The sequence below is a fragment of the Theobroma umbraticum genome, unplaced genomic scaffold (assembly GCF_002168275.2).
Source record: "Theobroma umbraticum cultivar Fairchild unplaced genomic scaffold, ASM216827v3 scaffold_56.0, whole genome shotgun sequence".
NCBI classification, from domain to species: domain Eukaryota; kingdom Viridiplantae; phylum Streptophyta; class Magnoliopsida; order Malvales; family Malvaceae; genus Theobroma; species Theobroma umbraticum.
Window position 1 is genome coordinate 13,318,051 of NW_018397256.1, and position 25,803 is coordinate 13,343,853.

At 36.9% G+C, this 25,803-nt stretch overlaps 5 protein-coding genes across 6 annotated transcripts; 3 read left to right on the forward strand and 2 right to left on the reverse strand.

The window, feature by feature from the left end:
- Positions 1-2,165: 2,165 nt before the first annotated feature.
- Positions 2,166-3,856, forward strand: LOC110411555 (WRKY family transcription factor). The gene is made up of 3 exons (XM_021421764.1): positions 2,166-2,611; positions 2,693-3,090; positions 3,248-3,856. The coding sequence occupies exons 1-3, from the start codon at positions 2,317-2,319 to the stop codon at positions 3,590-3,592; spliced, it is 1,038 nt and encodes a 345-aa protein (XP_021277439.1). The 5' UTR covers positions 2,166-2,316; the 3' UTR covers positions 3,593-3,856.
- Positions 3,857-4,358: 502 nt separating this feature from the next.
- On the forward strand, positions 4,359-7,032 carry CM2 (chorismate mutase 2). Of its 2 annotated transcripts, XM_021421766.2 has the most exons (6): positions 4,359-4,825; positions 4,993-5,228; positions 5,822-5,908; positions 6,010-6,153; positions 6,360-6,452; positions 6,631-7,032. In XM_021421766.2, the coding sequence occupies exons 2-6, from the start codon at positions 5,007-5,009 to the stop codon at positions 6,859-6,861; spliced, it is 777 nt and encodes a 258-aa protein (XP_021277441.1). In that variant the 5' UTR covers positions 4,359-4,825; positions 4,993-5,006; the 3' UTR covers positions 6,862-7,032. The 2 variants fall into 2 exon arrangements, with proteins under 2 accessions (XP_021277441.1, XP_021277440.1); XM_021421765.1 differs by lacking the exon at positions 4,359-4,825 and having other exon boundaries at positions 4,947-5,228.
- Positions 7,033-7,347: 315 nt separating this feature from the next.
- Positions 7,348-13,674, forward strand: LOC110411553 (DNA-directed RNA polymerases IV and V subunit 2-like). Its single transcript, XM_021421762.2, has 8 exons — positions 7,348-7,616; positions 7,817-8,268; positions 8,546-8,758; positions 8,942-9,825; positions 10,288-10,579; positions 11,035-11,985; positions 12,179-12,450; positions 12,870-13,674. Exons 2-8 carry the CDS (start codon positions 7,828-7,830, stop codon positions 13,369-13,371), a joined length of 3,555 nt encoding a protein of 1,184 aa, XP_021277437.1. The 5' UTR covers positions 7,348-7,616; positions 7,817-7,827; the 3' UTR covers positions 13,372-13,674.
- A 125-nt stretch (positions 13,675-13,799) lies between these two features.
- LOC110411554 (ATP-dependent caseinolytic (Clp) protease/crotonase family protein) lies at positions 13,800-18,172 on the reverse strand. Its single transcript, XM_021421763.2, has 14 exons — positions 17,900-18,172; positions 17,620-17,700; positions 17,465-17,533; positions 17,108-17,171; positions 16,704-16,783; positions 16,513-16,596; positions 15,979-16,063; positions 15,701-15,786; positions 15,483-15,604; positions 15,300-15,360; positions 14,538-14,636; positions 14,347-14,448; positions 14,228-14,269; positions 13,800-14,095 (listed from the first exon to the last, which is right to left on the reverse strand). Exons 1-14 carry the CDS (start codon positions 18,020-18,022, stop codon positions 13,976-13,978), a joined length of 1,218 nt encoding a protein of 405 aa, XP_021277438.1. The 5' UTR covers positions 18,023-18,172; the 3' UTR covers positions 13,800-13,975.
- Positions 18,173-18,800: 628 nt separating this feature from the next.
- LOC110410191 (uncharacterized) lies at positions 18,801-24,244 on the reverse strand. Its single transcript, XM_021419782.2, has 7 exons — positions 23,535-24,244; positions 23,236-23,440; positions 22,157-22,358; positions 21,114-21,307; positions 20,468-20,621; positions 19,688-19,852; positions 18,801-19,378 (listed from the first exon to the last, which is right to left on the reverse strand). Exons 1-7 carry the CDS (start codon positions 23,698-23,700, stop codon positions 18,920-18,922), a joined length of 1,545 nt encoding a protein of 514 aa, XP_021275457.1. The 5' UTR covers positions 23,701-24,244; the 3' UTR covers positions 18,801-18,919.
- Between the last annotated feature and the right edge of the window lie 1,559 nt (positions 24,245-25,803).

The following is a 25,803-nucleotide window of genomic DNA, read 5'->3' on the forward strand; positions in this document are numbered from 1 at the left end:
CAATGGGTGGGGAAAAGGGGCCGACGTACCACTTTAATGGTTCCACCAAGCCTTGTTGAAGAAATTAAGGATTGGATGAATCCACTAGGGTTTGGTCAGACCCATCGCCTCGGAATAAAAGCCCAAATAAAGGTACCCTACCTATCTTTTTCTTTTCAACTTGTTTATTGTTCTCATTAAACTTAATTAACTCTTTAATCCTTCAAACCCCACAAAACAAAACTCGGCAAATTTAGATGCACTCTGTTAACACCACACGAGAATAATTAGACTTAAATGATTTTGAATTGAAAGTTATGGCATTTTAAATCTTAACTTGTTTAATTAATTATATTATTCTATTAATTCATATAATATGATTTAACTCATGTAAATAAAATTATTGTATTATATAAATTTTAATAAGATAATCATCTTGTTGTGTAGTGTAATAAATGTATTCGTAGCCGTAATTAAAATCCCATTTAAAACTAGGATTGGAAAAAATTATTATATTCGTAAATGTTTCAAAAGCCAAAAGCATGGTCAAAACAAGGAATGAAACAGTGTGACAGTTGTTATATGTTGATGATTATAACATTCTTGGGTTACGTGAACATTCAAAGCTCCACGTAGTCCCAACAATAATTACCATAATAATAATAATAATAATTATAATTATAAGACCACCAAACCCAAAAAAATAAAAAGAAAAATAAAAATAAAAATCATTTTGCCATTGCATTGCAAGCAAGAAAAGTCGTCCATGTGCATTCAAGTTTCAATTCCAAGCATTCTCTTCTCTTCCAAACCTTTGAGCGTTCTTCACGCGTCAGGCTTCTCTCGGCCACGGCAACTGTCACTCTGTCAGTCTCTAGCCTCCTTCGCAAGCTTCGTCCATGGCATTTTCTCTTCCCTTGCTCAATGATGTCAGTTTTTGGACAAAAAAGAGGATTAACAAGTTGTTTTCCTTCATTTGGTGGAAATTTTCCTTCATATATATGGTTTTGGTTATCAATTTTGAAAGTACAATATCTAAAAAGTTTTTAAATTATTTTAAAAAATTTTAAATAAAATTTTATTTTTAATTATGTTTAATTAATTTTATATATTTTTATTTTAAATTAAATAAATTATTATGATTAATATTTAATAAATAATTACTAATCAAAATATTATTTGTTATTTCAATATCATGTGGTATGCTAATATGTATAATGAATAATTATATGATATGTATGATAATAAGATCACATCATATTTTTACTATTTACATTAATACCATCTAATATATCTATTAACAATACGAGTTTATTTGATAAAAGATAAAATTATAACAACTTAAAATAAACATAATAAAATTAAAAAATATTTAAATATTTTTAAAATAATTTAAAAATTCCTCACTATTTTATATCTTTATTGATTGTTCTTAATATCAAACTCTTGTATATTATTTTCAAACCTCTCCCTTACAATTAAAAAAAAAGAGCAAATTCTCATCATTGAAAAGAAAAAAGTTATGATTCAATAGCTGTTTGATTTGTTTCTTGCTTTGTTATTATATTAATATATATGAGAATAAATTTATCAAGCTTCTAGAAAAAATAATAAAGAGATATTGAATTAATAGTACCAAAAAAAATCAAAACATATGTCACATACCCCTTTTCTATTATACTTCTATATTGATAAGACATAGACATAAATTATTATCAAAATAAAATAAGGGCTAAAAATAAGCCACATTTTCTTCTACTTTTGGCCCCATTACCCACTATCCGCTCCTATATTCTGCCCACCCACCAACCCATAAACTATATTAATGTCACCCCAACATTTTTTTTTAAATAATAGTAGTGCTTTTATGATTTAAATATTATAAATTTATATAATAATTATTATTTTATTAAATTCAAATAATTTTTTATTTTATAATTTATATTAGTATAAATTTTTAATTTTAAATTATTATTGATTTTTTTTGTTTTTGTATTAGATAATGTGAACACAATATTTAATGTAATTACGTAATAATCGACAATAATTATATGACAATTGATACAATATATCAGGTGATCGTATTATTACAAATGTATAATTTGTTATATATCAATTATCATCGAAAGTTAAAATTAAAAATAACTATGAATAAAAATTAAAAAAAAAAAAAAGAAAACCCAAAATCAAAACTTTCCCTCCAAAATATTTCCAGAATTGAAAACGCTCCCCTCTGTTGCTTTGTACTTCACATTATTCTCATTTAATTTTCTTCTATCACCGTCTTCCCATTTCCCTTCTGCAATCTATCTGCAGCCTGGAAAATCTCAATCACCGATGAGGACAGTCTTAAAGTTTAAGCCCTTCGTATTCTCTCCCTTCCATAAATCCAAATCTTCCCCTCCTTTACGCATCGCCGACGTGCTTTTACTCCAAGAACACGAAGAAGAAAGCCTCCTTCTCATGGACGGTTGCAGGGGGTTAAACTGCGCCTCCTCGTTCCGGTTCGCTGCTCGCTTGCTGTCTGGGCTTACGGGTGGGAAGGTGAAGCGGAGGATTGTTGGGGATAGAAAAGAAGAGGACGATGACGAGGCACCACATGATGGTACCGACGGTCATGACTCGTCAACAGGTGAAAAGTTAGTTTCTGATTGTTTATGATTGGGGTTTTGACTTGCAGACACTAATAGTTTTTCTTTTTCTTTTTAATCAGAAAGATGTAGAAGGGAAGTTGATTTCAATGTGGGAATAGGGTGCTGTTTGCTACGTATGATTGCCGAGAGTAAAAATGAACTTCAAAAGATGACGGAATTGAGAATCCAAATGGAAGGTGTTCTTCAAAATGCTAAAGAGGAACTGGGAAATAAAGATTTAATAGTTGCTAAGAAGATTGAATCAAACGATGGCGTCCAGGAAGGTTTGTGGTTTAACAGCAATCCGAGACCAAATAAGGTGTTGTTTGATCAGTCTGTGAAATGTGATGATGTACCTGATGATTGTTTAGAGGGAATGGATAGACTTGAAGCAGAGCTTGAAGCTGAGTTAGAACGTTTACAACTCCATTTGGATTCAGGCAACTTGCCCACAAACCCACCTCAGGATACTGTAGAGGTACAAGAAAACTTAATATTCTTAATTTCGCATGTCTAATATGAATCCCTGCTTAACATTCTGTTGTTGCTTTCAAAAGAGATGGTAGAATGCACTTTCGATTATGAAATCCTTACTAATTCCCCGTTATGTTAAATGGTATTGTTTGCCACTATAGGAGAGTACAATTAACAGCACTGTTTCCTCGAGAAGCTATGGTATAAGCTGTGGAGAAGTAATTGACCCTGCAAGTGATTGTCAAGAAGAAGACTGTTCGGAGTCGCAGTCTGGGGTTCCTCCATTTGAACTCGAGAGAAAGTTGCATGAATTGCTCGAAACGAGGCAGCAGGAACAGATAAGAGAATTAGAAGCTGCTTTGGGACGTGCAAGGCAAGAACTTCGAGAAAGGGAAAGAGAGATTTCCTGGTGGAAAGACACTGCCCATCTTTTGTCAAGGAGTGTTAAAGAACCTTCACGACTTGATTTCCACCATGGTCAACATACTCACCACTTCTCGAGGTGAGAAAAATTTGCTACGGCACTTCTGAGAGTTACCATGTAGCTGAAAAACCACCACCATGACAGTTGTTGGTGTTTAAAGATTAAGTTGCTCCCCTTTGTATTTGTACTCTTTGTTTTTTGCTTCATGTATTGCCGTGTTGGGTTGGGCATGTCTAGTTGACTAGGTTGCAAATGTAATGATAAGTGAGAAAACAGGGAACTAGTATACAGATTGAAGCCATATAGTTTGTGGATGAATGGTCTGCATAAAACTGATTTTGTTTTATTATTAGGTATATACGAAAAGTCTTCAATTTTTTCTTCTAATATCGGGAGATGGGAGGATTTGGACCTAATTCTCGAAACAGGATAAAACAATGACGAATCATCCATTCAGTCAAATGTTCGGAGCTTTTTATGGTTTTCATTAGACTTCAATTTTAGGGATTTTCTTAAAACTATAGCATGCTTGATTTAGAGTTGATATCATCATTGAATTTGTTTGCATTTTTAGCTTAGATGTCTTTCTTTTTAGTTCGTTTTAAATGCCTATTGACTTATGAAGAGTCTTGCTTTGAACAAGATTTAGATAAAAAAAACAAGGCTTTAGTAAGAAACATAGAGAGAAAGATGAGGAATGAAGGTGCTCAAAGATTGAGCAACTAGTCCAAGCCTAGACCAAAAAGCAAAGCCCGGTTCGAAGTATGCAGCCCATGAGTCCATGAACATTCTTTATTCAGTACAAACTATTTAACAAAGAAATCACATGGCAGATCATCATATTCTTAAATGACAACTTGGCCATTAATGACCAGTAATTAGTCCCCGGAGATAGGGTTTCCATTCTTAGAACGACAAAGGGCCAGAAACCAGCCAGGTTCTCTTTTTTATGGGTTCGAAGAAGAACTAGGGACAAACAAGATAAGACAGATATACGAACATATCCAGCAATCACGCGAGGCCTGAGCCGCCACCACCCAAAAAAGTTGTACGTTTTTAAAGCTTGGCTGATTGTAGTTTGAACGCAAAGAAAAGTAGCCCCCTTGCGCTCTCGCACCCAACTTTTTGCCTGTTTTCTTTTGTCAAGGATTCCATCTACTCCTGGATGGATTAGTTGGCTGGAACCGGCGAGTCATTGCTGCCACAGAATTCAAACCGGGAAAGTCGTTGTCCTGGCAGATTAAGAAGTAAAAACAGAGAAATATCATCTGTCAAGATCCTACTCTTCAGCTCCCGTTTACTTTTCCTCTTCCGGGTACGTTTACTTTTTATCATAAATGTGAGTAGTTAATAATGGTTTGATCCAAATCTTGAATCCTATAACTTTGGGTCGTATTTGGTTTGGTTTTTGTTTTTGGTCTTTGACTAAAATAAACATGTCTCTGGTAATGCTGCTAATTCTTGTCTGTTTGACATCTTCAGCTTGTAAACACGAAATGGCGAAAGCAGAGTCCAATGTTAGCGATGGGTTGACGCTAGAATTGATAAGAGAGTCATTGATCAGGCAAGAAGACACCATTGTTTTCAGTCTCATAGAGAGAGCCAGGTTTCCTTTAAATTCTCCAACCTACGACAAATCTTACGCTTCTTCTGTTCCTGGGTCCGGCGGCTCTTTGGTTGAGTTCATTGTGAAACAAACAGAGGCCATCCAAGCCAAGGTAAAACTCTTTCCTTCATCTCAAGAATGTTAGGTCTTCGTTTTTTTTTTTTAAATCTTCCTGAGTAAGTAACTTACAGATGGGTTGTTGTTTTCTTTACTGATTTGTTCTGGACCTAACACGTCAGAGTTTGATCCTTCTAACTTTGTTTGGGGACAGCATATCTGCAACTTCTTGTCTTTTTGTTGTCAATGCTAATTAAGTTATTTTTTAATACAAGAATCTTCACTTTTCAGTCTTGGCACATTTCACTCAAAGAGAGAAAAAACTTTTTCCTTTTTTTTGGGATATAGAAAGAATCTACATTGGTTGCTTGAACCATTTGTTCAGAATCCGAAATCCTGAAACTATTGCCAGTGTTTAGTTGGTTTGATCTAGTTAGTCCTGCTATCTTCATAAAGTTGTTCCATGCTGGTGCAAGTTGACAGTATTCTCATTCAAGAATTAAGGGGTGAAAATGAAAGCTGTGGATTTGGTAGAAACCATGGCAACAAAGTTGCAATCAATGGAATTTGTTTGGCTTCAGTTGTTCTATTAGTTCATCTGTGTTGACATTGAGTGGTGAATGCATCGTAAATTTGAATGTGTGACAGGCTGGGAGATATGAGAATCCTGAGGAACATCCATTCTTCCCAGATAATCTACCACCCTCACAGGTGCCACCTCAGAAGAATCCTGAGGTAATTTATTCTCCTAAGCTAGTGCCTGTTGTTTCTCTTCTCAGTTTTCCTAATACTAGAAACAGATTCGATTATATTTTGAACTAATTCCAAGACCACAGGTTTTGCATCCTGCAGCCATGTCTGTAAACATAAATAAGATCATATGGGATATGTATTTCAATGAACTGCTTCCATTGTTTGTCACTCCTGGTGATGATGGAAACTATGCATCAACAGCTGCTCGTGATCTTGAGTGTTTACAGGTAAGAAGCTCTTGTAATGTCTTCTTATCTATGATATGAAGTTAGAAGTTTCTGCAAGAAGAAATCTCTATTTTTGGTGCAATGGAATTGTGTTGCCCTTCCAAATGGTGTTCCAAATCCTCACACAATTGTGAGAGTACCCTTTCAGGACACAAAGTTAGATCTATTCTAGCAATGACTCTAAAATATGTTGCTCCTCCCTTCAGGCCCTCTCCAGGAGAATACATTATGGAAAACTTGTAGCTGAAGTTAAATTCAGAGATGAAAGGAAAGACTACGAGCCAGCAATTCGTGCTCAGGTACTTCAATCTCATTGTCTAAATGGCATATTTGACCGTACTCGAACGTTCTGACTGTTAGGTAGTCATTATGTTCCCAATGCTGCATGTAAACTGGGGACATTATTTGAGATCTATCTTTTGGTGAAGATGATCGTTTTGACTTGTCTTGCTTGGAACAATGTTTTGGCTGTTTCAGGATAGAGATACCCTGATCAATTTGTTGACCTTTGCTCGAGTGGAAGAAGCGGTGAAGAAGAGGGTCGAGAAGAAGGCAATGACATTTGGCCAGGAAGTGACGCTCGGTGATGATGGCAACAAGGGGAAGTACAAAGTAAATCCAGCTATTGTTTCCCGGCTCTATGGAGATTGGGTGATTCCCCTGACAAAGGATGTTGAAGTTGAGTACCTCCTCCATCGCCTTGACTGAGCATAATCTCAGTTCCTGATGATTCCAACAAAGATCGTATTGTGTAAAACCTGCTTGTTGATTATTGTTCCAAATGAATAAGATTGTATTATGGAAAAATCGGGCCCGACTTTTCATAACTCTTGTAACTCTTTGTTTCAATAACATCAACTGGTTGATGTGTTATTCATAGTCAAAGTGCAAAGAAATCTGGTTCAATTAGGAAGCAAACATTCGACTGTAAAGAGATTAATACCAAATCTAAAGGCATCGACTCTTATGCATTCTCAGCAAGCTTTCGGTGACATCGAGAACTCGATTAGATTGTTAAAATATATATAAGGGTTTAAGTATAATCGAATATAAATTTCTAATCATCTTCGAGGGATACATGCGTCTTTCCAAGTGTCTTCAACGGTACCGAATCATTGCTCCCTAACATTTCCTGTTTTTACAACAGCATCCCTGAATGTCGACATCCATTTAAGGAAAACGCAAGGACATTTGCGTTATTTTCGTGAGCCCACAAAAGCTCAGTGTTTGGTCTTGTTCTTCGAGAAGCAGAGCCTTTTCCTTTTTTCTTTCTGCCACTCTCCAAAAACTCAAAGTTGACTCCTTTGAGCGTGAAATAGCGAGAAATTCCTTCGAAGTTTAACGCACATTGCTCTTTAGAGTCTCTAAAAACAGTAGTGATCACTGATTTTAAAGCTAAGGGCAGAGAAGATTTAGGGGTTTAGGGTTCTTCGTTTCTCAAACCATTCAACACACTTTCAAATGTAAGTCTTTCTCATTTTTTTTTTCATATTTTTCTTTACAGTTCAGAACCCTTTTTCTTCAAGTGTTAGAAAGTTTGTTTATATATTTTTCTGTGGTTCTTTGGGATGATTTTTAAGGTTTTCTTTTTCTTTTTCTTTTTTTTATGTAAACGTTTAATGTAAGCGGAATGGATTTGAACTTTATTTTGTGTTCTTTGCAGAGTTTGGTCCAATGGGGGCGTCAGCAGATGCTAAAGCAAATAGAACTGATATCGATTTAGATGTAGATGATGATGTCTTTGATGAGGTTCTCAGTGTGCAACAGCTGGGAGAAGAGTTTTTGAGGGGTTTCTGTAAACAAGCGGCCGTGTCTTTCTTCAAAGAGTATGGCCTCATCAGTCATCAGCTCAACTCTTACAATGCTTTCATCAAATATGGTCTGCAGAATACCTTTGATTCTTTTGGAGAGTTCCTTATTCATTCTGGGTATGACCCTTCCAAGAAGGGAGAAGGTGACTGGCGTCATGCTAGAGTGAGGTTTGGGAAGGTCACTGTTGAGCGGCCAACCTTTTGGGCTGTTTCTGGAGGCAATGAGCTCAACATGCTTCCTAGGCATGCACGCCTTCAGAACATGACGTATTCCTCCAGGATGAAGGTTAATGTTGACCTTCAGGTGAGTAAGTATCACTAGCTTTTTGAACATCTGTTGATGTCAGTGCCAAGCATCCTTATTGATGTTCGATGTGATAATTATTGATGCAATAACTGTTCTGCTAAGTGATTGTAAGACTCTGGAATCTAAATATTCGTTTGCAGTATATCTTACTATCATCATTGCTTATATGATAGTTTGAATGCTATCCATTGTTCAACTGGCCCCTTCTCGCTCTTTTCCCAAAAAAATAAGTTATTTAAAATATGATATCATTTGTTTCCTGGTAATATATCAGGTATACACGGCAAAAAGTGTTAAGAGTGACAAGTTTAAAACTGGAAGAGAAGAGTTTGTTGAGGAGGAGGTTGTGTATCAAGATAACAGGGATATTATAATTGGGAGGATCCCTGTGATGGTGAGGTCTGACCTATGCTGGATGAATGAAGTTGAAAAAGCTGATTGTGACTTTGATCATGGAGGCTATTTTCTGATCAAGGGTACAGAAAAGGTGAATGTGACATTTTTAATCTGTTCTATATGAATTTTCTTTTGTGTCAGTTGACATTATTCAGTTTCCATATTTGCTAAACAGGACTTCAATGTGCTAAGCACTTTCTATGTAGAGCCAAATACTTTTTATTGTTGCTTTCTACAGAAACATATATGATATTTAGGCCATGTTTTGTTGTAGATATTCATTGCACAAGAGCAAATTTCTATGAAGAGACTCTGGATTTCAAATAGCCAGGGTTGGACAATTGCTTACAGGTCGGAGGTGAAGAGAAATAGATTAATTATTAGACTAGTGGAGAATTCTAAAGTTGAATATATCAAGGGGGGAGAGAAAGTCCTCACTGTTTATTTCTTGTCAACGGAGATCCCTGTATGGGTTTTGTTTTTTGCCCTTGGTGTATCATCGGACAAAGAAGTTGTAAATCTGATTGATTATGAAAGCAATGATTCTAGTATAACAAACATACTGTTTGCCTCAATTCGTAATGCTGATGGGAAATGTTATAAATTTTGTCGAGGAACGAATGCTATTGATTATGTAGGCAAATTAGTCAAAGATACCAGATTTCCACCTGAAGAAGGTATTGAAGAGTGCCTTAGCACGTATCTGTTTCCCACTCTGCGTAGTTTCAAGCAAAAAGCTCGCTTCCTAGGGTACATGGTAAAGTGTCTCTTGCAGGCCTACACTGGTCGCCTAAAATGTGATAATAGAGATGATTTTAGGAACAAGAGGTTAGAGTTGGCAGGTGAGCTGCTTGAACGTGAACTGAAAGTTCACATTGCCCATGCCAGGAGGCGTATGGCTAAGACTCTGCAGAGAGATCTTTATGCAGATCGTACTGTTCGTCCTATTGAGCACTATCTTGATGCGTCTATAGTTACAAATGGACTTTCAAGAGCATTTTCGACTGGAGCCTGGTCTCATCCTTATAAAAGGATGGAAAGGATTTCAGGAGTTGTGGCAAATCTTGGACGAGCAAATCCATTGCAGACAATGGTTGATTTGAGGAAAACACGCCAACAGGTTCAGTACACTGGGAAGGTTGGAGATGCAAGATACCCGTAAGTTACATCAGACGTTTATTTCCATTAATCCATTGTTACATAAGTTCAAATCTTTTTTCGCTTTAAATGAGATTTATTGTATATCTTTTCAAGTAGGCTTTCTGTGCAGAACTTTTTGAGACCAATGGAATGAGTTAAGTTGCTTCTGATGGTTAGAAACTTTGATTTATGCAATTACATGGACTGTCAGATTATTCATCTATAAAATAAATGCTACAATCTTTGATAACAATGAATATGAAGTAGTTTAATGGTTTATCTGCAGTTTTGTGTGGTGTTGTGGTAATCTCTCCTGTCGATTTGTTATCCTTAATATTTGTATCTTAGAGTTGAAACGTGGAATTTATGCTTTAGCTTCTCAGCATTTAATTGTTTATTAATTATGAGTTTAAATCTGTTGATATGTTTGTTATTGTCATCTTTAATATGGTTTGATTCTGGTTTAAGTTTCTAATGCAGACACCCTTCTCATTGGGGAAAAGTTTGCTTCCTCTCCACTCCAGATGGTGAAAATTGTGGGCTTGTAAAAAATCTGGCCACCACAGGACTTGTGAGTACAAACATAGTGGAATCCATAGTTGACAAGTTGTTTGATTCTGGAATGGAGGAATTGGTTAATGATACTTGTAGCTCACTTGATGGGAAAGATAAGGTCTTTTTAAATGGGGAATGGGTTGGGGTTTGTGAAGATTCCCTTTCGTTTGCTGCTGAGGTTAGAAGAAAGCGACGCAGTAAAGAATTGCCGCGTCAGGTGGTCCCCATCTCATTTCTTAGACTGCATGATTTTTTAACTTCTTCAGTTTTATTATGCTAGCCATATCATGTTTCGTATTTTTTGAGGGCAACAGATTGAACTATGAAACAAAATATTGTGTCTGTTAAGGTTATATGTGTGAGGAGATTTGTGGACAAATTTTAATCAGCTGTTATGTAAAACTGAGCTTCTGTTGCTGTTTTCCATCTTTTATGTTTTTAGTTAGTACCTTGGTGAACTTCAGTTACTAAACTGGTAGTAAATGAAAATTGAAGTCGTAGGCTAAGTATCTTTTTCTTTTCCTGAAAGGAAAAAAAAAATGTAAAATTTCATTGAAGTCCTTTAACTTTGGTTCTTGCAGAAGAGTAGTTCTGCAAATTTTAAGTTTTCTTTTCTGTAGTTTGTTATTCTTTCTCTCCTCATCTTTTGTAGTAATGAGTTTTATCTTGTAGGTAGAAATCAAAAGAGATGAACATAAAGGAGAAGTGCGCATCTTTTCTGATGGTGGAAGGATTCTGCGTCCTCTTTTAGTTGTTGACAACTTAACCAGAATAAAAGCATTTAAGGGGGAAAATTACACCTTCCAGGCTCTTTTAGACAAAGGGATAATTGAGCTTGTTGGAACTGAAGAAGAAGAGGACTGTCGAACTGCATGGAGTATTAAGTATCTTTTAACAGACTTTGAGGGGAAGCAGCCTGTTAAGTATACTCATTGTGAGCTTGACATGTCATTTCTTTTGGGTTTAAGCTGTGGGATCATTCCATTTGCAAATCATGATCATGCAAGGAGAGTCCTCTATCAGGCACAGAAGCATTCTCAACAGGCCATTGGGTTTTCTACAACAAACCCCAACATTAGAGTTGATACTTTGTCACACCAATTATATTACCCCCAAAGGCCACTGTTTCGTACAATGACATCTGATTGTCTTGGAAAACTGGGACATCCTTTGGGTCAGAAAGGAGTGCTACCGAAGCCAGAATTATACAATGGTCAGAATGCTATTGTGGCGGTCAATGTTCATCTCGGATACAACCAAGAGGATTCCTTGGTAATGAACCGAGCCTCTTTAGAGCGTGGAATGTTCCGTTCTGAACACGTAAGAAGTTACAAAGCAGAAGTTGATAACAAGGAAATTCAGGATAAGAGGCGGAAGTCTGAAGATATTGTAAATTTTGGAAAAATACAAAGTAAGATTGGACGTGTGGACAGCCTTGATGATGATGGTTTTCCTTATGTTGGTGCTAACCTGCAGTGTGGTGACATTGTTATTGGGAGGTGTGCAGAGTCTGGAGCTGATCATAGTATAAAACTGAAGCACACTGAAAGAGGCATGGTTCAGAAAGTTGTGTTATCTTCCAATGATGATGGGAAAAATTATGCTGTGGTATCTCTGAGACAGGTAATGTTAAGTCTACTATTATAAGGACATCTGACTTCAGCTTGTAATCGAAAATATATGTGCTTATTGACCCAAATGTCATGTGTGCAAATGGAAGAGACAAGGTAGTATTAGTATATTTTTGTTGCGAAAGGTAGCATCTACTGTTGCTAAGAATATGTTTTCAGCAGTTGTTTTTCTGGTATCTTTTCAGGTTCGTTCTCCCTGTCTTGGAGACAAATTTTCAAGCATGCATGGGCAAAAGGGTGTTCTTGGTTTTCTGGAGTCTCAAGAGAATTTTCCTTTCACAGCTCAAGGAATAGTTCCTGATATTGTAATTAATCCACATGCATTCCCTTCACGACAAACTCCAGGTCAACTCTTGGAGGCTGCTTTGGGAAAGGGGATTGCCTGTGGTGGGTCAATGAAATATGCCACCCCTTTCTCCACTATTTCTGTAGATGCTATCACAGAACAGCTTCACAGGTAATGGATTGTCCTGAATCAGTAATACCTGCATGTTCACTATACATTTATCATGATGGATTTTTTAATATAAAATTCTTAAGTGGGCCATTTAGGAGGTAAAATAAAAAGAACTGATGTCAGTTTCTTTTTCTCACTCATAGGTCTTTTTTGGTGTATCCATCCCATTAGTGATTAAACCTGCAACAGATTCACTAATCATTAAGAATGTTTTTCACACTTTGTTTACACTCAGAAGCTATTTTGCATTGTTAAGTTGTCCACGCTATTCTGAAATTATCTTTGAAGCTTAGTTTGCTGTTTGCACTTATTATTTTAAATTTAAGTGCTGCTTTCAATTGTCTTATTTTTAATTTTTTATCATTATTATTATTTTCAGTGATTGCTTTCTCATCTACTTAGTTGAGTATCTGTAACAGGGCTGGATTTTCAAGATGGGGAAATGAGAAAGTTTACAATGGTCGAACTGGTGAGATGGTTCGTTCACTCATATTTATGGGTCCAACATTCTACCAGCGTCTGATCCACATGGCTGAAGACAAAGTGAAATTTCGTAACACTGGACCTGTACACCCACTTACAAGGCAGCCAGTTGCTGACCGGAAACGTTATGGTGGAATCAAATTTGGTGAGATGGAGCGTGACTGTCTCATTGCTCACGGTGCATCAGCCAACTTGCACGAACGCCTTGTCACGCTCAGTGATTCCTCGCAGATGCATGTTTGCCGCAACTGTAAAAATGTTGCAAACGTGATTGAACGGGCAGTACCAGGTGGTCGAAAGATCAGGGGTCCCTACTGCCGGGGTTGCCAGTCTGTGGATGACATTGTCAGGGTAAATGTTCCTTATGGTGCCAAGTTATTGTGCCAGGAGCTATTCAGCATGGGTATTAATCTGAAATTTGAAACCCAGCTTTGTTGAATTTACACGGATTCATCTTTTGCTGCCAAACTCTTATGGAAACTTTATTACTTTAGGTGTAATACTTGGATATGCTCCAATGATTCTGTAAATATCAGTTCCAAGTTTTTGCGAAGGTTAACTTCAGTATAGCCTTCGATCTTGTGGATTATATAAGACTATACAATATTTATTGCATCCTTGTCCATCTCAAGGATTGAGGGAGGAGGCTTACAGGTTGAAAAGGAGGGAAAATGTCAACAAAAAGATTTAGAAATTAGAGTACTAGACATTTATAAAGCAGGGATGTGAATGCTTTTCTCATCATTCCAGGCACTACGTTTGTTCAGATGTAATTGTGATCTTTGAAAGGCATAGTCATTAGGTCTTGCTTTGGTCACCCAGAAGTGGACAGTGAGTACCAGAACAAATGAACATGATCTTAAAAAAAATACTAACAAAACAAATCTCTTACTGATGTGTACCCACAACAAAATGTGTAGAAACTGATACGCAAAAATTTATGGGATGTTATTTCTATATAAAAGAACAAAAACACATGATACACCAAAATTGTCTGCCATCAAAAACTGATAGTTCCCTTACAAAGATTTATAGATCATTCTCAGATATAAGGTTCTCTCAAGGCTGTTGGCAGCACCAACTCAGGTTCTAATTCCCCAAGTGGGGAGAAGTAGCAGTCGACCATGTCTTTAGTCACGTCTTCCAGGCTTGGAGGGTCCCACTGCAATATGGATAATACAATATCATATAGTATGTAAATAAATAACATGGATTTTGGGATTACAAGCCAACTACTTTTCAGTGGGGTTTCACATGATACAGTATAATAACATGGATAATGTGCACTGAGTACCTTGGGAGCAAAATCCTTGTCCACTAACCGGGCTCGAATACCCTATAGAGACAGTTAAATTAACTTCATAAGAACAATTATTCCAGAAATGCTCTTAACGTGCAGAGGACAGTCCATACCTCAGAGAAATCATTAGAGACCCGTTTGGAGATCCCAGCAAGGGACATCCGATATTCACGTGCCAGACACTGATCAAGAGATTGAAATCTACCTTCTCGTATCTAATGCAACAAAAAACTCAAGTAAGCCATTTATGGTCAAAATGGAATTTAAAACGGTTGTAAACATCAGTAACTTACAGATAACTTACAGATTGTAGAGTCACTTTCAAGCTCAATGGTGAGGCTTCTTTCAAGTTTTTGAGCACCGTTTTGCACCAGTCATCATAAGCACCAGCTGCCTCATTTTCCTGAGCAAATTTATATTTGGAGCCAAGAGAACCAAGAGCTCAATGAGCATCACTGAAATAGGGTTATTTAGTAAAAGACTAGAGAAATATATCTGCCAGTACAATGACCCAAATAAAATTTTGAAAGCATTACACAGGTATTCCCAAGTATTGGTTTAATTGTTGAATTGATTGATGTCTAAGTATAAATTAAAACATAAATCTCTGCCTGCCCAAACCCCTATCCCCTTTATTCTTAGAAAGAGGAGAACCTTTGGTTGAAGTAAAGTAAGAGGCTAAATCTTACTCTCCCATGCAGCAGGGGATCAATCACTGAGAAATTCCAAGCTATGAGGATCGCGTTAAAATACCCGCCACCAGGCTCCTATGCAGCTTTTGCTAACATAAAGAGTAATTGGCCAGATGGACTCACAAAAGTAGGGTCTCGCGAAGGGTGACAGACTCCACTCTAGCATTTTTAAATAAAACACGCACTGCTGTAGACTTTCTATTCTCATACATGGCTGAGAGGTTACCATTGAGCTAGGAGCCCTTTACTTATGCTAAAGTTGAGGTATCAAAGCTTTAACTGACTGCCCAGACACAGACACCACTCAATGGCACACGTAGGGAAGTGTCTATATGCTCAGGCATACACACACATCTATGTAGAATTAAGCTTACCAGAGAATCAATAATTTCCTCAACAGTGTCGCAGCTGAAACATTTATCAATTGTGTCAATCCTGAAATAAAATCACAAGATAAGGGAAAAAAAATGGATCAGACAAAACCATGCTTCACAAAAAATTGTGCAGTCCAGATATAGGAACCTTTTCTATGTGCTACAATCCCTCAAATATGTTACCTGTGAAGAACGCTGCTCCTGTCTGGATAAACAAGGTCACCATACTGTGCAAGAGAAGACTCTATGACAGTGGGATCATCATTCGTCAAGTTACCAAGGCGTTCTTCAATCCAAGCAAGTCTCTGTCATGTACAGGTCATCCAAAAGCTGAGAAAAGAGGAACTGGAGGAAAAGGACAAAATAATTATATAAAAGAAAAAGGAGCAGAAAGAACAAACAGCATTTAAGCAATAGTGGGTAGCAAGGCCACAGGCAATCATTTCAACACCATTAAGCTTTTCTCCTGTTAGAGCTAAGTATTCCCCTGAAGGAAACAATACACATCTTGTTAAAAAAAAATGGAATATGTAAATCCAGAGGCATACAAGCAAATAACCTGAAGAAAAGGATATATTCCTACATTTTAATAACTAGAAAAGTATACAAAAGAACATAATAAGTGATGTACATCAAGGAAGTTAGCTATGCCTTGAAAACTTAATAAAATGGTCATTACCAAAGTAACCAGGTAGGCGAGAAAGATAAAACGAAGCCCCCGCACCAGGATGGAATCCTAATTGAGTCTCTGGATTAGCAAAAACCTGAAAATGTTATGCACAGGTAAGAGACATTTAAATCCATTCACTAGAAACAGTATTATCATAGTGTAAGTCTTAGAGAATAAAATAAATGAAGAAAGGAATGGTTTTATGTCACTCTAATTGAACAATTGTGCTCCTGCCTACGAACCACAAAGCTGCAGACACAATGTTTTGATGCAAAAGATTTCACCTCCCTTCTTCAGCCTATCTCATTTGGAAGTATGATGCAGAATCTATAAGAGCGTATGCTGCCATGCCATTGCTAATAAAGATAAAAGTACAACCTTTTCTCACTAGATGGGGACAAAAGTTCAATCTTCAGGTGACAAATGAACTCAACTAAAGTGTATGTCATTCATAAGAAGCAATATGGATACATTAACTCAAATGTGGATCAATGCACAAATTCTAATACAAGATTTCTTTTATGGAGGTTTGGCACCACATACAGTTTTATCAGTCACTAAACGAAACATCCCTGGGAGAGCAATTCCACCTCCACATCCCATCGTTATACCATCCAAGATTGCGACCTGTACAGATGGTTAGTCATGATAGTCACAAGCCTCATATGAAGTTACGAAAAGAAACTCAGAGGTAATTCACATGGCTATCAATCACTCAAAGGTTGAATTCTCACATGTGGCTTTAGATACGTTCCTTGTACATATACAAACTTATACAGTGTCTCGAAAAACCTTTTACATTCTTCAACTTTCCCTGCAGAAAACCCAAGTAGTTGAAAAAAATGTATCGCAGACTACAGTAAAATGGTAGAACAGAACCATGATTATGCAAACTATAAAGTAACTTAATCAGAAAGAAATTCCATTGAGATGTTTGATGCAATAATCTAAGGGGTCAAAAAATAAATGACTTGGAAAACCTCAATAATCATGTTTGTGGAACTCTTCACCAACTAAGTTGTTCTGATTTCAAGTGATGGGCACCACAATTACCATCTCATTCTTGAATTGCTTTCTCAAAATGAAGAGCTCTCAATTGATTAATCAAATAACTAAACAACATTGAAAGGTGACTAACCATCGTTAAGTAAGTGATAGAGAGTAACAGCATCAACGCCAGAACAGAAAGCCCTGCCACTACCCTTCAACAGAGTTCAAATAACAGCTTATATACCAATGAAGATCAAATCTGAAATGTCAAGGGCATGATGAAATTCCATTGACAGAAGATATGAAACAACTAACTAAACAAAATCACCACAGAAGCTGCATTGCTCTTTTTTCTAAAAATGTTTAGAACAAAAAAAGAATATTCTAGAGATTTTCTTTTGATACACAATTCATTTCAAACATCTTTTTCGAAAAGAAAAGAAAGTTACATGTTTGTGCGTGTATGTTGAGTGCTGCAACTAAACTATGCATTAAAAGGTTATACCTTCATTAAGACAAATCCAACATCGGGGTTCTCTTCCCATGATTCATACAATCTCTTCAACCGTGCTGCCTATAAACAGGAAAACAACTTCATTTATTACTAGTTAAAAATATCGACTTTAAAAGAAAAACAAGAAAGAGAGAGCAAAAACAAACCATTGGGGCGGTAAGTGCATTGAGAGCAGAAGGTCTATTGAGAATGGCTGCTCTTGATTTAGCTCTTCCTTCCACTAAAACCTGAAACATTTCATGCCCCAGTAAGCAACTTTTGACAAAAATATGCACTTGGGTCTTCCATTTTCTGAGAAAAATTACAAATTTAAGCACAAAAACCATGCTTGACACTAATTATTGGAAGTTCCCTCCCCCCCAAATAAAAACTGTAAACAGGTATATAAGCATAAACCCAGATAAGATATAGTTGTTTTCAGAAGACCTCGTCCTGGAAATCATAATTTGGGGCATAGTTTGGCTGTGCAGAGAAGCATCTTTGATAGGAGAGGAACCCGAGTCTTTGAAATGAATGCCTTGCTTTTACTAAACCTTTCACTCTCTGCATCTTTTCTTTGCTCCCTCTATCTCTCTCTTCCTTTCTCTTCAATGCTCCTTCGCCTTTGGAGAAAGAAGCTTTGTTGCCTTGGCTAGTTTGGCTTCGCCTCTCTCACAGTGTTTCCCTCAAGCGCTCTCCAGCATCACTGTGGGCTTTGCAGTTTGGTATCAAGAATTGATCGCAGCCGCTGGATTGTTGACTATTTCAGTCAAACCAACTTGGCTCAGCTAGAACTTTAATTATGGGCCTTAAGATGGGCTCAATCGGACATTGAACGAGACATTAAAAAGCCCAAAGGCAACTGCAATGGACCTACGAATATTTTTTCTTTTAATTTACTTTTACGACAAAGAAAAATCTATGAAGATTATAAATAATTTTTATTAGTATTTGTTATCAGTGCCTTTGCACGTGAATAATTATTTTTTATTTATCTCTAAATTATAATTGTATACAAATAAAAATATTTTTGAAGTTAAAATTTAAAATATATAAATTTATAATATTGTAATTTTATTTGTAAATACTGTTGTTACGAATCAATATTTTTTATCTTAAAAACATGTTTGAAGAGACTTGACCCTTTTAGCAATACGAGAGAGGGACTCACCTTGATTCAAATCTACCTTGATCTTAATATTTTGATTCTAATACCACTTGTCACGAGTTTACATTTTTTATGTATTTAATTTTTTATTGATGTAAAATCTATGATACTATAATTAAGATTGTAAAGAAGTGGCATTGATAGTCATTGTAAATTTTCTGGATGAACAAGTCTCCAAACTTAAAGATGATCAATTCCAAGCAAATGGATTCTGTTTTGTTTTTTTTTGGGGTGAAGTTGCTAATACAAGCCATTGAGTTCATTGTTTTGGAGCTAGCTTACACCAATAAGACTGATCATCAACTAGAATAAGCATGACCATCACCCAACTCTTCAACTGCAACAACATAGGGCGAGTTCCAATCTGCATCGAAGATTTCTTGAAGCTGTGAAACTATGGCAGGATTATACGTCCCGAAGCTGACTCCAGCTGTTGCATAGAAATAATCCCAAACGAGATTGCTGGTACCAATGTGTGCACGAACGTCACTGACTGCATACTTACCATGATTGACTCTGGTGTACGCTGGGTAGATATTACCGGTTCGCTTTCCTTTGTGAATGGCAGGTCCGGTCAGGTTGTAGCCTGGCACCTTGTAGTACCTGATCTCAACTTTGCCTGAACATTTGTTGTACTTTGAAGATGAGCAGAGGACATTGGAGTAGAGAAGCGACTTCAGGTAGAGATCAGTGTTGTTGATAAAATGTGCCCAGTATGCTACCAGTATCTTCACTTTTGCATGCTTGGAGAAGACAACCTACCATATTTAAACATCATATAAGAAGAGGAAAAAAGACAGTAATATGCAAAAATGAGTTAGGTAATGGACCAATGTTCATGGGACTGCAATGGAACAGTTGTATTTCCAAATATAGTTAGAATTCATGTAACTACAAGAGCCTTTTTAAGTATCTTACTTGTAAGGATATATTAAGGATGCAGGACCCTAACCCCCCTGGAGTCTAATATGACTCTATGAGCACCCCTCTAAGAAGACATATAGATAGCAATTTACAGCAATGGGCTTACAAGAATCTAAAACACTAGGAATAGAATCTGAAGGTACCTCTGAGACAGCGGTTGAAAGAGATGACCAATAAACTGTTCGCTCTGTATATTGGGATTGACCAAGCCAGTCCATAGTACTGATCCTTACAGTCCCTCTGTCTCCAACAGATTTAATCGTATCTAGCCATGCCTGTTCATCAGGCTGGAACCTGCCAAATGACAGCTGCTGACCACAGTTGGCATCAAATTCGATGAAGCTTAAAAGGAACAAACACAAAAAAGAAAAAGGAAATTTGAAACACAAAAGCTGATTAGCATTTCTCTTTAAGTGTGGGGCTGAACTTCTGCTAGCACGAGAGAGATGAATATTTCCAAAATGCTGATCAAATCCCAAAAACATGGATAGCCTGGACATGCCAGAGCCAAATAGTGAAGAAAACTGGTTAAATGAGATCAGTCATTCAGCAGCTGAATTCAATCCAAATCCTTCTCCTTGATCAACTGGATAGGAGTCTAACCTATTGACTTCAGGTCATGATGAATCTGACATACCTTTGGAAACAAATCCATTCCATTTAGTTTCCTATAGGATTTGTGGACCTTTAACTTTTGGTTACTGTATGTTTTCTTAGCCTCCCTAATGAGTTCTATAAGATTTCAAGTGCACTATTCTACGTTTATTGCTCAAACAAGTTCCATTCCTAATGAGTAGCTTTTGCAGTGGTTCTATAGGAAGGAAAAAAGACCAAGAACAAAAAGGGAACAAGAGTTCAAATTCTTAGTAAGCCTTAAGATTTTAGGTTGAGCATCGGAAAAATGTAAAGTGCTAGCTACTTACCTCTGGTGGAGCAAAAGACAAATAGCTTGATTGAGGCACTGAACTTATATAACCAATACCAGGAGCATCAATAATCAATTTCAACATTTTAGGGTCTGAAAGTGTAGGATAGCCTGCCACATAAGGAATCTCCACAAAACGAGGAAGGCGTGGCCTGATGAATAAGCATGTAAAGCCATTAACTTGCCAGCAATGTGGTGCAATCCAAAGGAAGAAAATATTAACCATTTCCTAGGGGCAAGCGGCACACTATTGTGCTTGTTAGCCAGCAGTCCAATTGTGGGACAGCCTCTATAAGCATATAGAAAACAATATCATGAAATAACATATTAACTATTCATGTTAACCATGACAAAGCTTGTTGAGAATTTTCATTTTTTCATTAAGAAAATAAAAAAAAAAAATCCCAAACCAAAAAGAACCATGGTTTTCTTATTGAAATATAGTGCATTGCTCAACCCAAATTCAACAAATAGATTTTCAGATATCACCCAGCAGTGCGAAAAGGAAAAGCAAAAAATAGTAACAAAAGCAGACTAATGAAAATATGCAGGCATTTTCATGAATAAATGCACATCGACGACTTTTGACACCTGCACAATTTTGGAAACAAGAATGAAATTTTCAAAATAAGACCATTACATACGTGCATCTCATGTCAGATTCAATGAAATGCGACCAGCAGGGAACCTTTCTTTGAATCTGCCATTGTTGGTCTAATACTGTTGTTGTGAAAGCTGAAACATTAAGATGTGCAAGTCTCCATAGATTCTGAAAGTAGACCCCAACCTTTCTTGCAACTTTTGGACAACCAACAAGATAAATTCCAACTTCCTTCACCTATAACCATAATCAGGACATGTCATTGCATGGTTCAATCAAAAACAACATGCTGAGATGATTGATGGAGTAAAGATAATAATCACCCAAGACAAATTTGCAACAGTTAAATATCCAATAATATGGGGTATAATATACGATTCCTGAAGATGAGTGGGAAACTAATTTCTTGACATCGTAAAGGTACCAAAGAATAGAAATGCTTAACCAATAGGGCAACTAAGCTGCATTGACAAACTTAAAAAAAAAAAAACAGAAATATAAAAATGCAAAGATTGAAAAAGGAAACTTCATGACTGTAAGAATATATGTTAGTGCAACCATGTTCTGTGTCTGCCAGGGAACAAGAGTGATGCATTAAAACTCAATTAGGCAGCCCGCTCATTCCATCCAAGTACAAACACCAGAATCAACTCACTAGCTAAATGGCATCTTGATTCGCATGACCAAGTGAAATAAACTTGCTATTCAGCCAACTTCTTATACTAGCCCTATCCAGGAAAATGTATTCTAACAGCAGATAAACTAGATAAATGATACTATGTCAAAAAAAAATCTTTCTTTTCTGCTACCAAGAAAAGATATTCTTAACAATGTGGTCAAAGATTGGCCAAAAAAAGAGAATGTGGTTAAAGAAGCGAGAAACGGCCCTGGAACCAGAATGCTCACTTACTATGATGTGGATTATATGGTTCAATAATGTCAAGGTTAAAAAAAATAATTAACCATGAGCCGGTGGCTAGAGCAACCCTCAAATCCTCAAGTTGATGAAGGTTCAGGCTCTCGATGACAAAATTATATCTGTAGTCCAAGCCATGATATACCTGAACTGTATGTATTTTAAGATACCTGAGTAAGAGATTTCCAGTCATTGTTTGCTGATCCTATATATACATCTCGATTATCTGATATCCAAACTTTTGCATGGACAATGCCTGAACCCCACCATTTATCAAGTAATAAAGTCACACTCTTGACATTTGGTCTTCTTGAAGCAAGGCTGGAGGGCTCTTGGGTGTAGTCAGGATACACACCAGAGTGCTGTAGTAATCTGAGAAAAAGTAACTGATTTCATAAAAAATATGATGAATTTAGAATTCTCAGGCAATGGAAAGTATTTGCCTCTATAAAATAGTAATATAAGATTAGAAAACAGGGAAAAGAGATGTTGCAATATTTGGTATACCCATAGATATTGAAGAATGAAAGATTCAAATAAATGTGAATTTCACAATTTTACCATCCTAACCAAAAATTCATTTTCTTAGAAATGTTCTCCCTTTTTCATTGGGCAAAGAGCTACTTCAAAGTAGACATATTGGTAGCTAAATGAAGTCCACATATTAAACTCAGGTAGTATTCACTATTCATATCTCCTCTTCATCTTGCCAACAGAATTTCATTTGCAGTCATCAGGGGAAAACAAACAGTGATTTTAGATCAGCCAAGTACCCCTCAGTCCCAGATATTTCTTTCCCAAAAGCAATATGCAATAATAAAGCCCAGTGCTTTTCCTTGCTCAAGATTGATGTTAGGAGGAATGCAGTCATGCAACAGCTTTTGAAAAGCACAAGTGATCAAGGAAATGCAATTGAACACCACTAATAGTTCATTTCCAACACAAATAATTCTTTGTAAGACAGAATTGTGGAACAAAAGGAAATCACCAATAAAACAGTAGAAAAGATCAATCAGTACCAACTAGTAACAAAACATAAGGAAGGTCAAACTTGTGCAAAATTGTCTGTAATTTAACAGCTTACTGACCCGACCTCTTAACCAAGATATGTAATGCAATAAGTAATTTTTGAAGTTTACATATGCAATGTTTCCCGATATAACTGTTAGTTTCACAAATGGTTTCGATTTGGAAACAGCACTATTCATAATTTAATTAAAAATAAGACATTGAATCCGAAAAGTATCACCTGATATCAACATCTCGATCAGCAGCATTTTCCAGGGCAGTATAAACAGAAAAACCTTGATGGGCACCAAACCGATGCATATCATCCTTTGAGTATCCATAATCCCCTGATCGAGAATCCTCTGGGTGTGCTTTTAACTGCCAATACTGAGCTATTATATCTAGCTTGTCCGTTGAGTTGTAGGCCAACCACTTGAACACATCGCCTGTTAACCCAGAAAAAGGTCGAAGGACAACAAAAAAATCAGGTTCTTTTTTCACTTTGGGGCAGAATTTTTCGAGGCAGATAAAGATTGTTACCGGTAGAAAGGACACCAGGGACACGAGGGAGATGAGGCATGTCTGTTGGGATTGATTGGACCAACCAAGCTTTGCATCGTGGCAATGATTCGGTGAAACGTGGAACAGACAGGTTGACCAAGAGAAACAACACTAACGATATGATGATACTGTACCTAACCTCCATCTTTCTTCTCCTAATTGGATCTTTCTCTCTCTCTTTTCCTCACTTTCTGAGTGAATTATTATGGGGCATTAAACTATCGGTTAAAGGCTCAAGACCAAGTATGGAAAGTGAACCAAATGAGAAAGGAATCTTTCTGCTTGCTATCCATTGAACATTCTTTCAATCTAAACAGCCTCAAAGTTATTTGAGCTTATCATGAAGCTCGCTGTCCAAGGAAAAATAATTAAATTTATCAGTTTGTAGTTTATTTGATCTGGGTATCAGTTTTTGTAGAGGTTTCCATCAGAAAACGAAGGAACTGTTTTGAGATAGTCATCTTCAAGAACACGAGTCGGTTGACAAGTTACAAACAAAAATAAAGCTGATGGCAGAAAGGGATAGTTCCAAAAGGCTTCATTTGCATGCAAAATTATCGTGTCTTCAAAGAGAAGCATGTCCATTGCTAATGGAACTTAAGAATTTCTTTGAAGATCATTAAGTCTTTTGAAGAAGATTGCATTGGTTTTGTTATGTAAATCTTACTACTGCTTTAACAGCTCTATTCTTCTGCATGAAGAATAATTGTAGTAGCATATATTCATGTCAATTTTTGAGAAATTTCAGGAAGCCTACTTTTGTCATATTCAATCAAACAAATTTGCCTGTTTTATTGAAGCTGGTGATCCCATCATATAATTGAGAATGCAAAGAGAAGGGAAATTTCATGGTATGTTCTCACCATTTCTTAGATTTTGACGAAAGCCTTAAAACATTTTAGGTAACAAGCAGTTCCTGGCCATGGGTTTATTTTTTTTTACCAGGAGAAGAATAGTGGTTTTAGTTGTACCTTGCATTGCTGTTCAATTCACTTTGCTGCATCCATTGAACTTGGTTAGTCGAATCATGTAAACTAGAAAACTTGGCAAACAGAAAATCTCAATGCCTTGTAACAATTGAAAGTACACTAAAAAAGTTAAAATCCAAGGGAATTCAACCCAATCTAGTTCCCTTTCGAGACTTGACCCTAATTGGCGCAACAGGTGATGGGCTTTAACCCAATTTTATTCTTCCTTTTCAGAAACAAAACCCAAAGGAATTTGGGTCTTAGTGCTAATCCATGGGGCATGAACTATAACAGAGAAAAAATTTCACCAGGCAGGCACCAATCAGAGGCAATTGCGGAAAACAAACCTTGTCGAAGCAAAACTTTTGCACATTGGAGGATTTATCAATTGGGAAGTTGTTAAGGACTTAACAGGCAGTGAAGTCAAAATTGTCTCCAGTGGTGTTTCCAGGATGTTTTGTTCATTGAACAAGAAGTCAGAAGCCTCTCCAGTTTCCGCCACCAACGACAGAAACCTCCCTGTCATGGCAGATTCTGATGACAGGAACAAGGTTGAAACTGTCACCAGTGGTGTTTCCAGGATGTTTTGTTCATTGAACAAGAAGTCAGAAGCCTGTCCAGTTTCCGCCACCAACAACGGGAACCTCCCTGTCCAGGGAGATTCTAATGAAAGGAACATGTTGAAATCCGCTTTTGATGAGTGCAATAATATTGGTATCATCCTACCTGCACCGCGGGGGGATGTTTGGGAAATTTATCTTTCAAAAGTCTTACGTTGTGGGAGTACGATTGCTGCTGTGCAGTTTGCAAGTCCTGAAGATTATCCGCTGCTCTTGCTGCAATGCAAAACCATCTTTCCCCTTGCAATAAAATCCCATGTCTCGTGTTCCCTTCGGACAAGTAGATTTTCTGCCTTTCAAAAAAGGAGTAGATTTGCCGGCGGTTGTGGTTCGCGGTACTGTGCAGCATCCCATTAGTGGCTGGTAGGGGCAACAAGAGATGGAAGTAACTTCCTTTTAATCCTTTTACAACGCAACAAATCTGACTTCCATTTCATCCCAGACTTGCTGATTTTAGTAATAGCTTTAGCTTCATAAATTTTTCCTCTCTTACCAGCTGCATCCGGAAGGCTGTGATATTGCCACCTTCTTTTGCTGCAAGTGATCACGATGGTGTTGCAAACTTTGACATGGAGAGCATTGTTACTGTAAGGCAGAAGATGAGTTTTTGACTCACTTTCGGGATATGGAAAGTCTGAGTTCGAGGATGTTATTAACTAC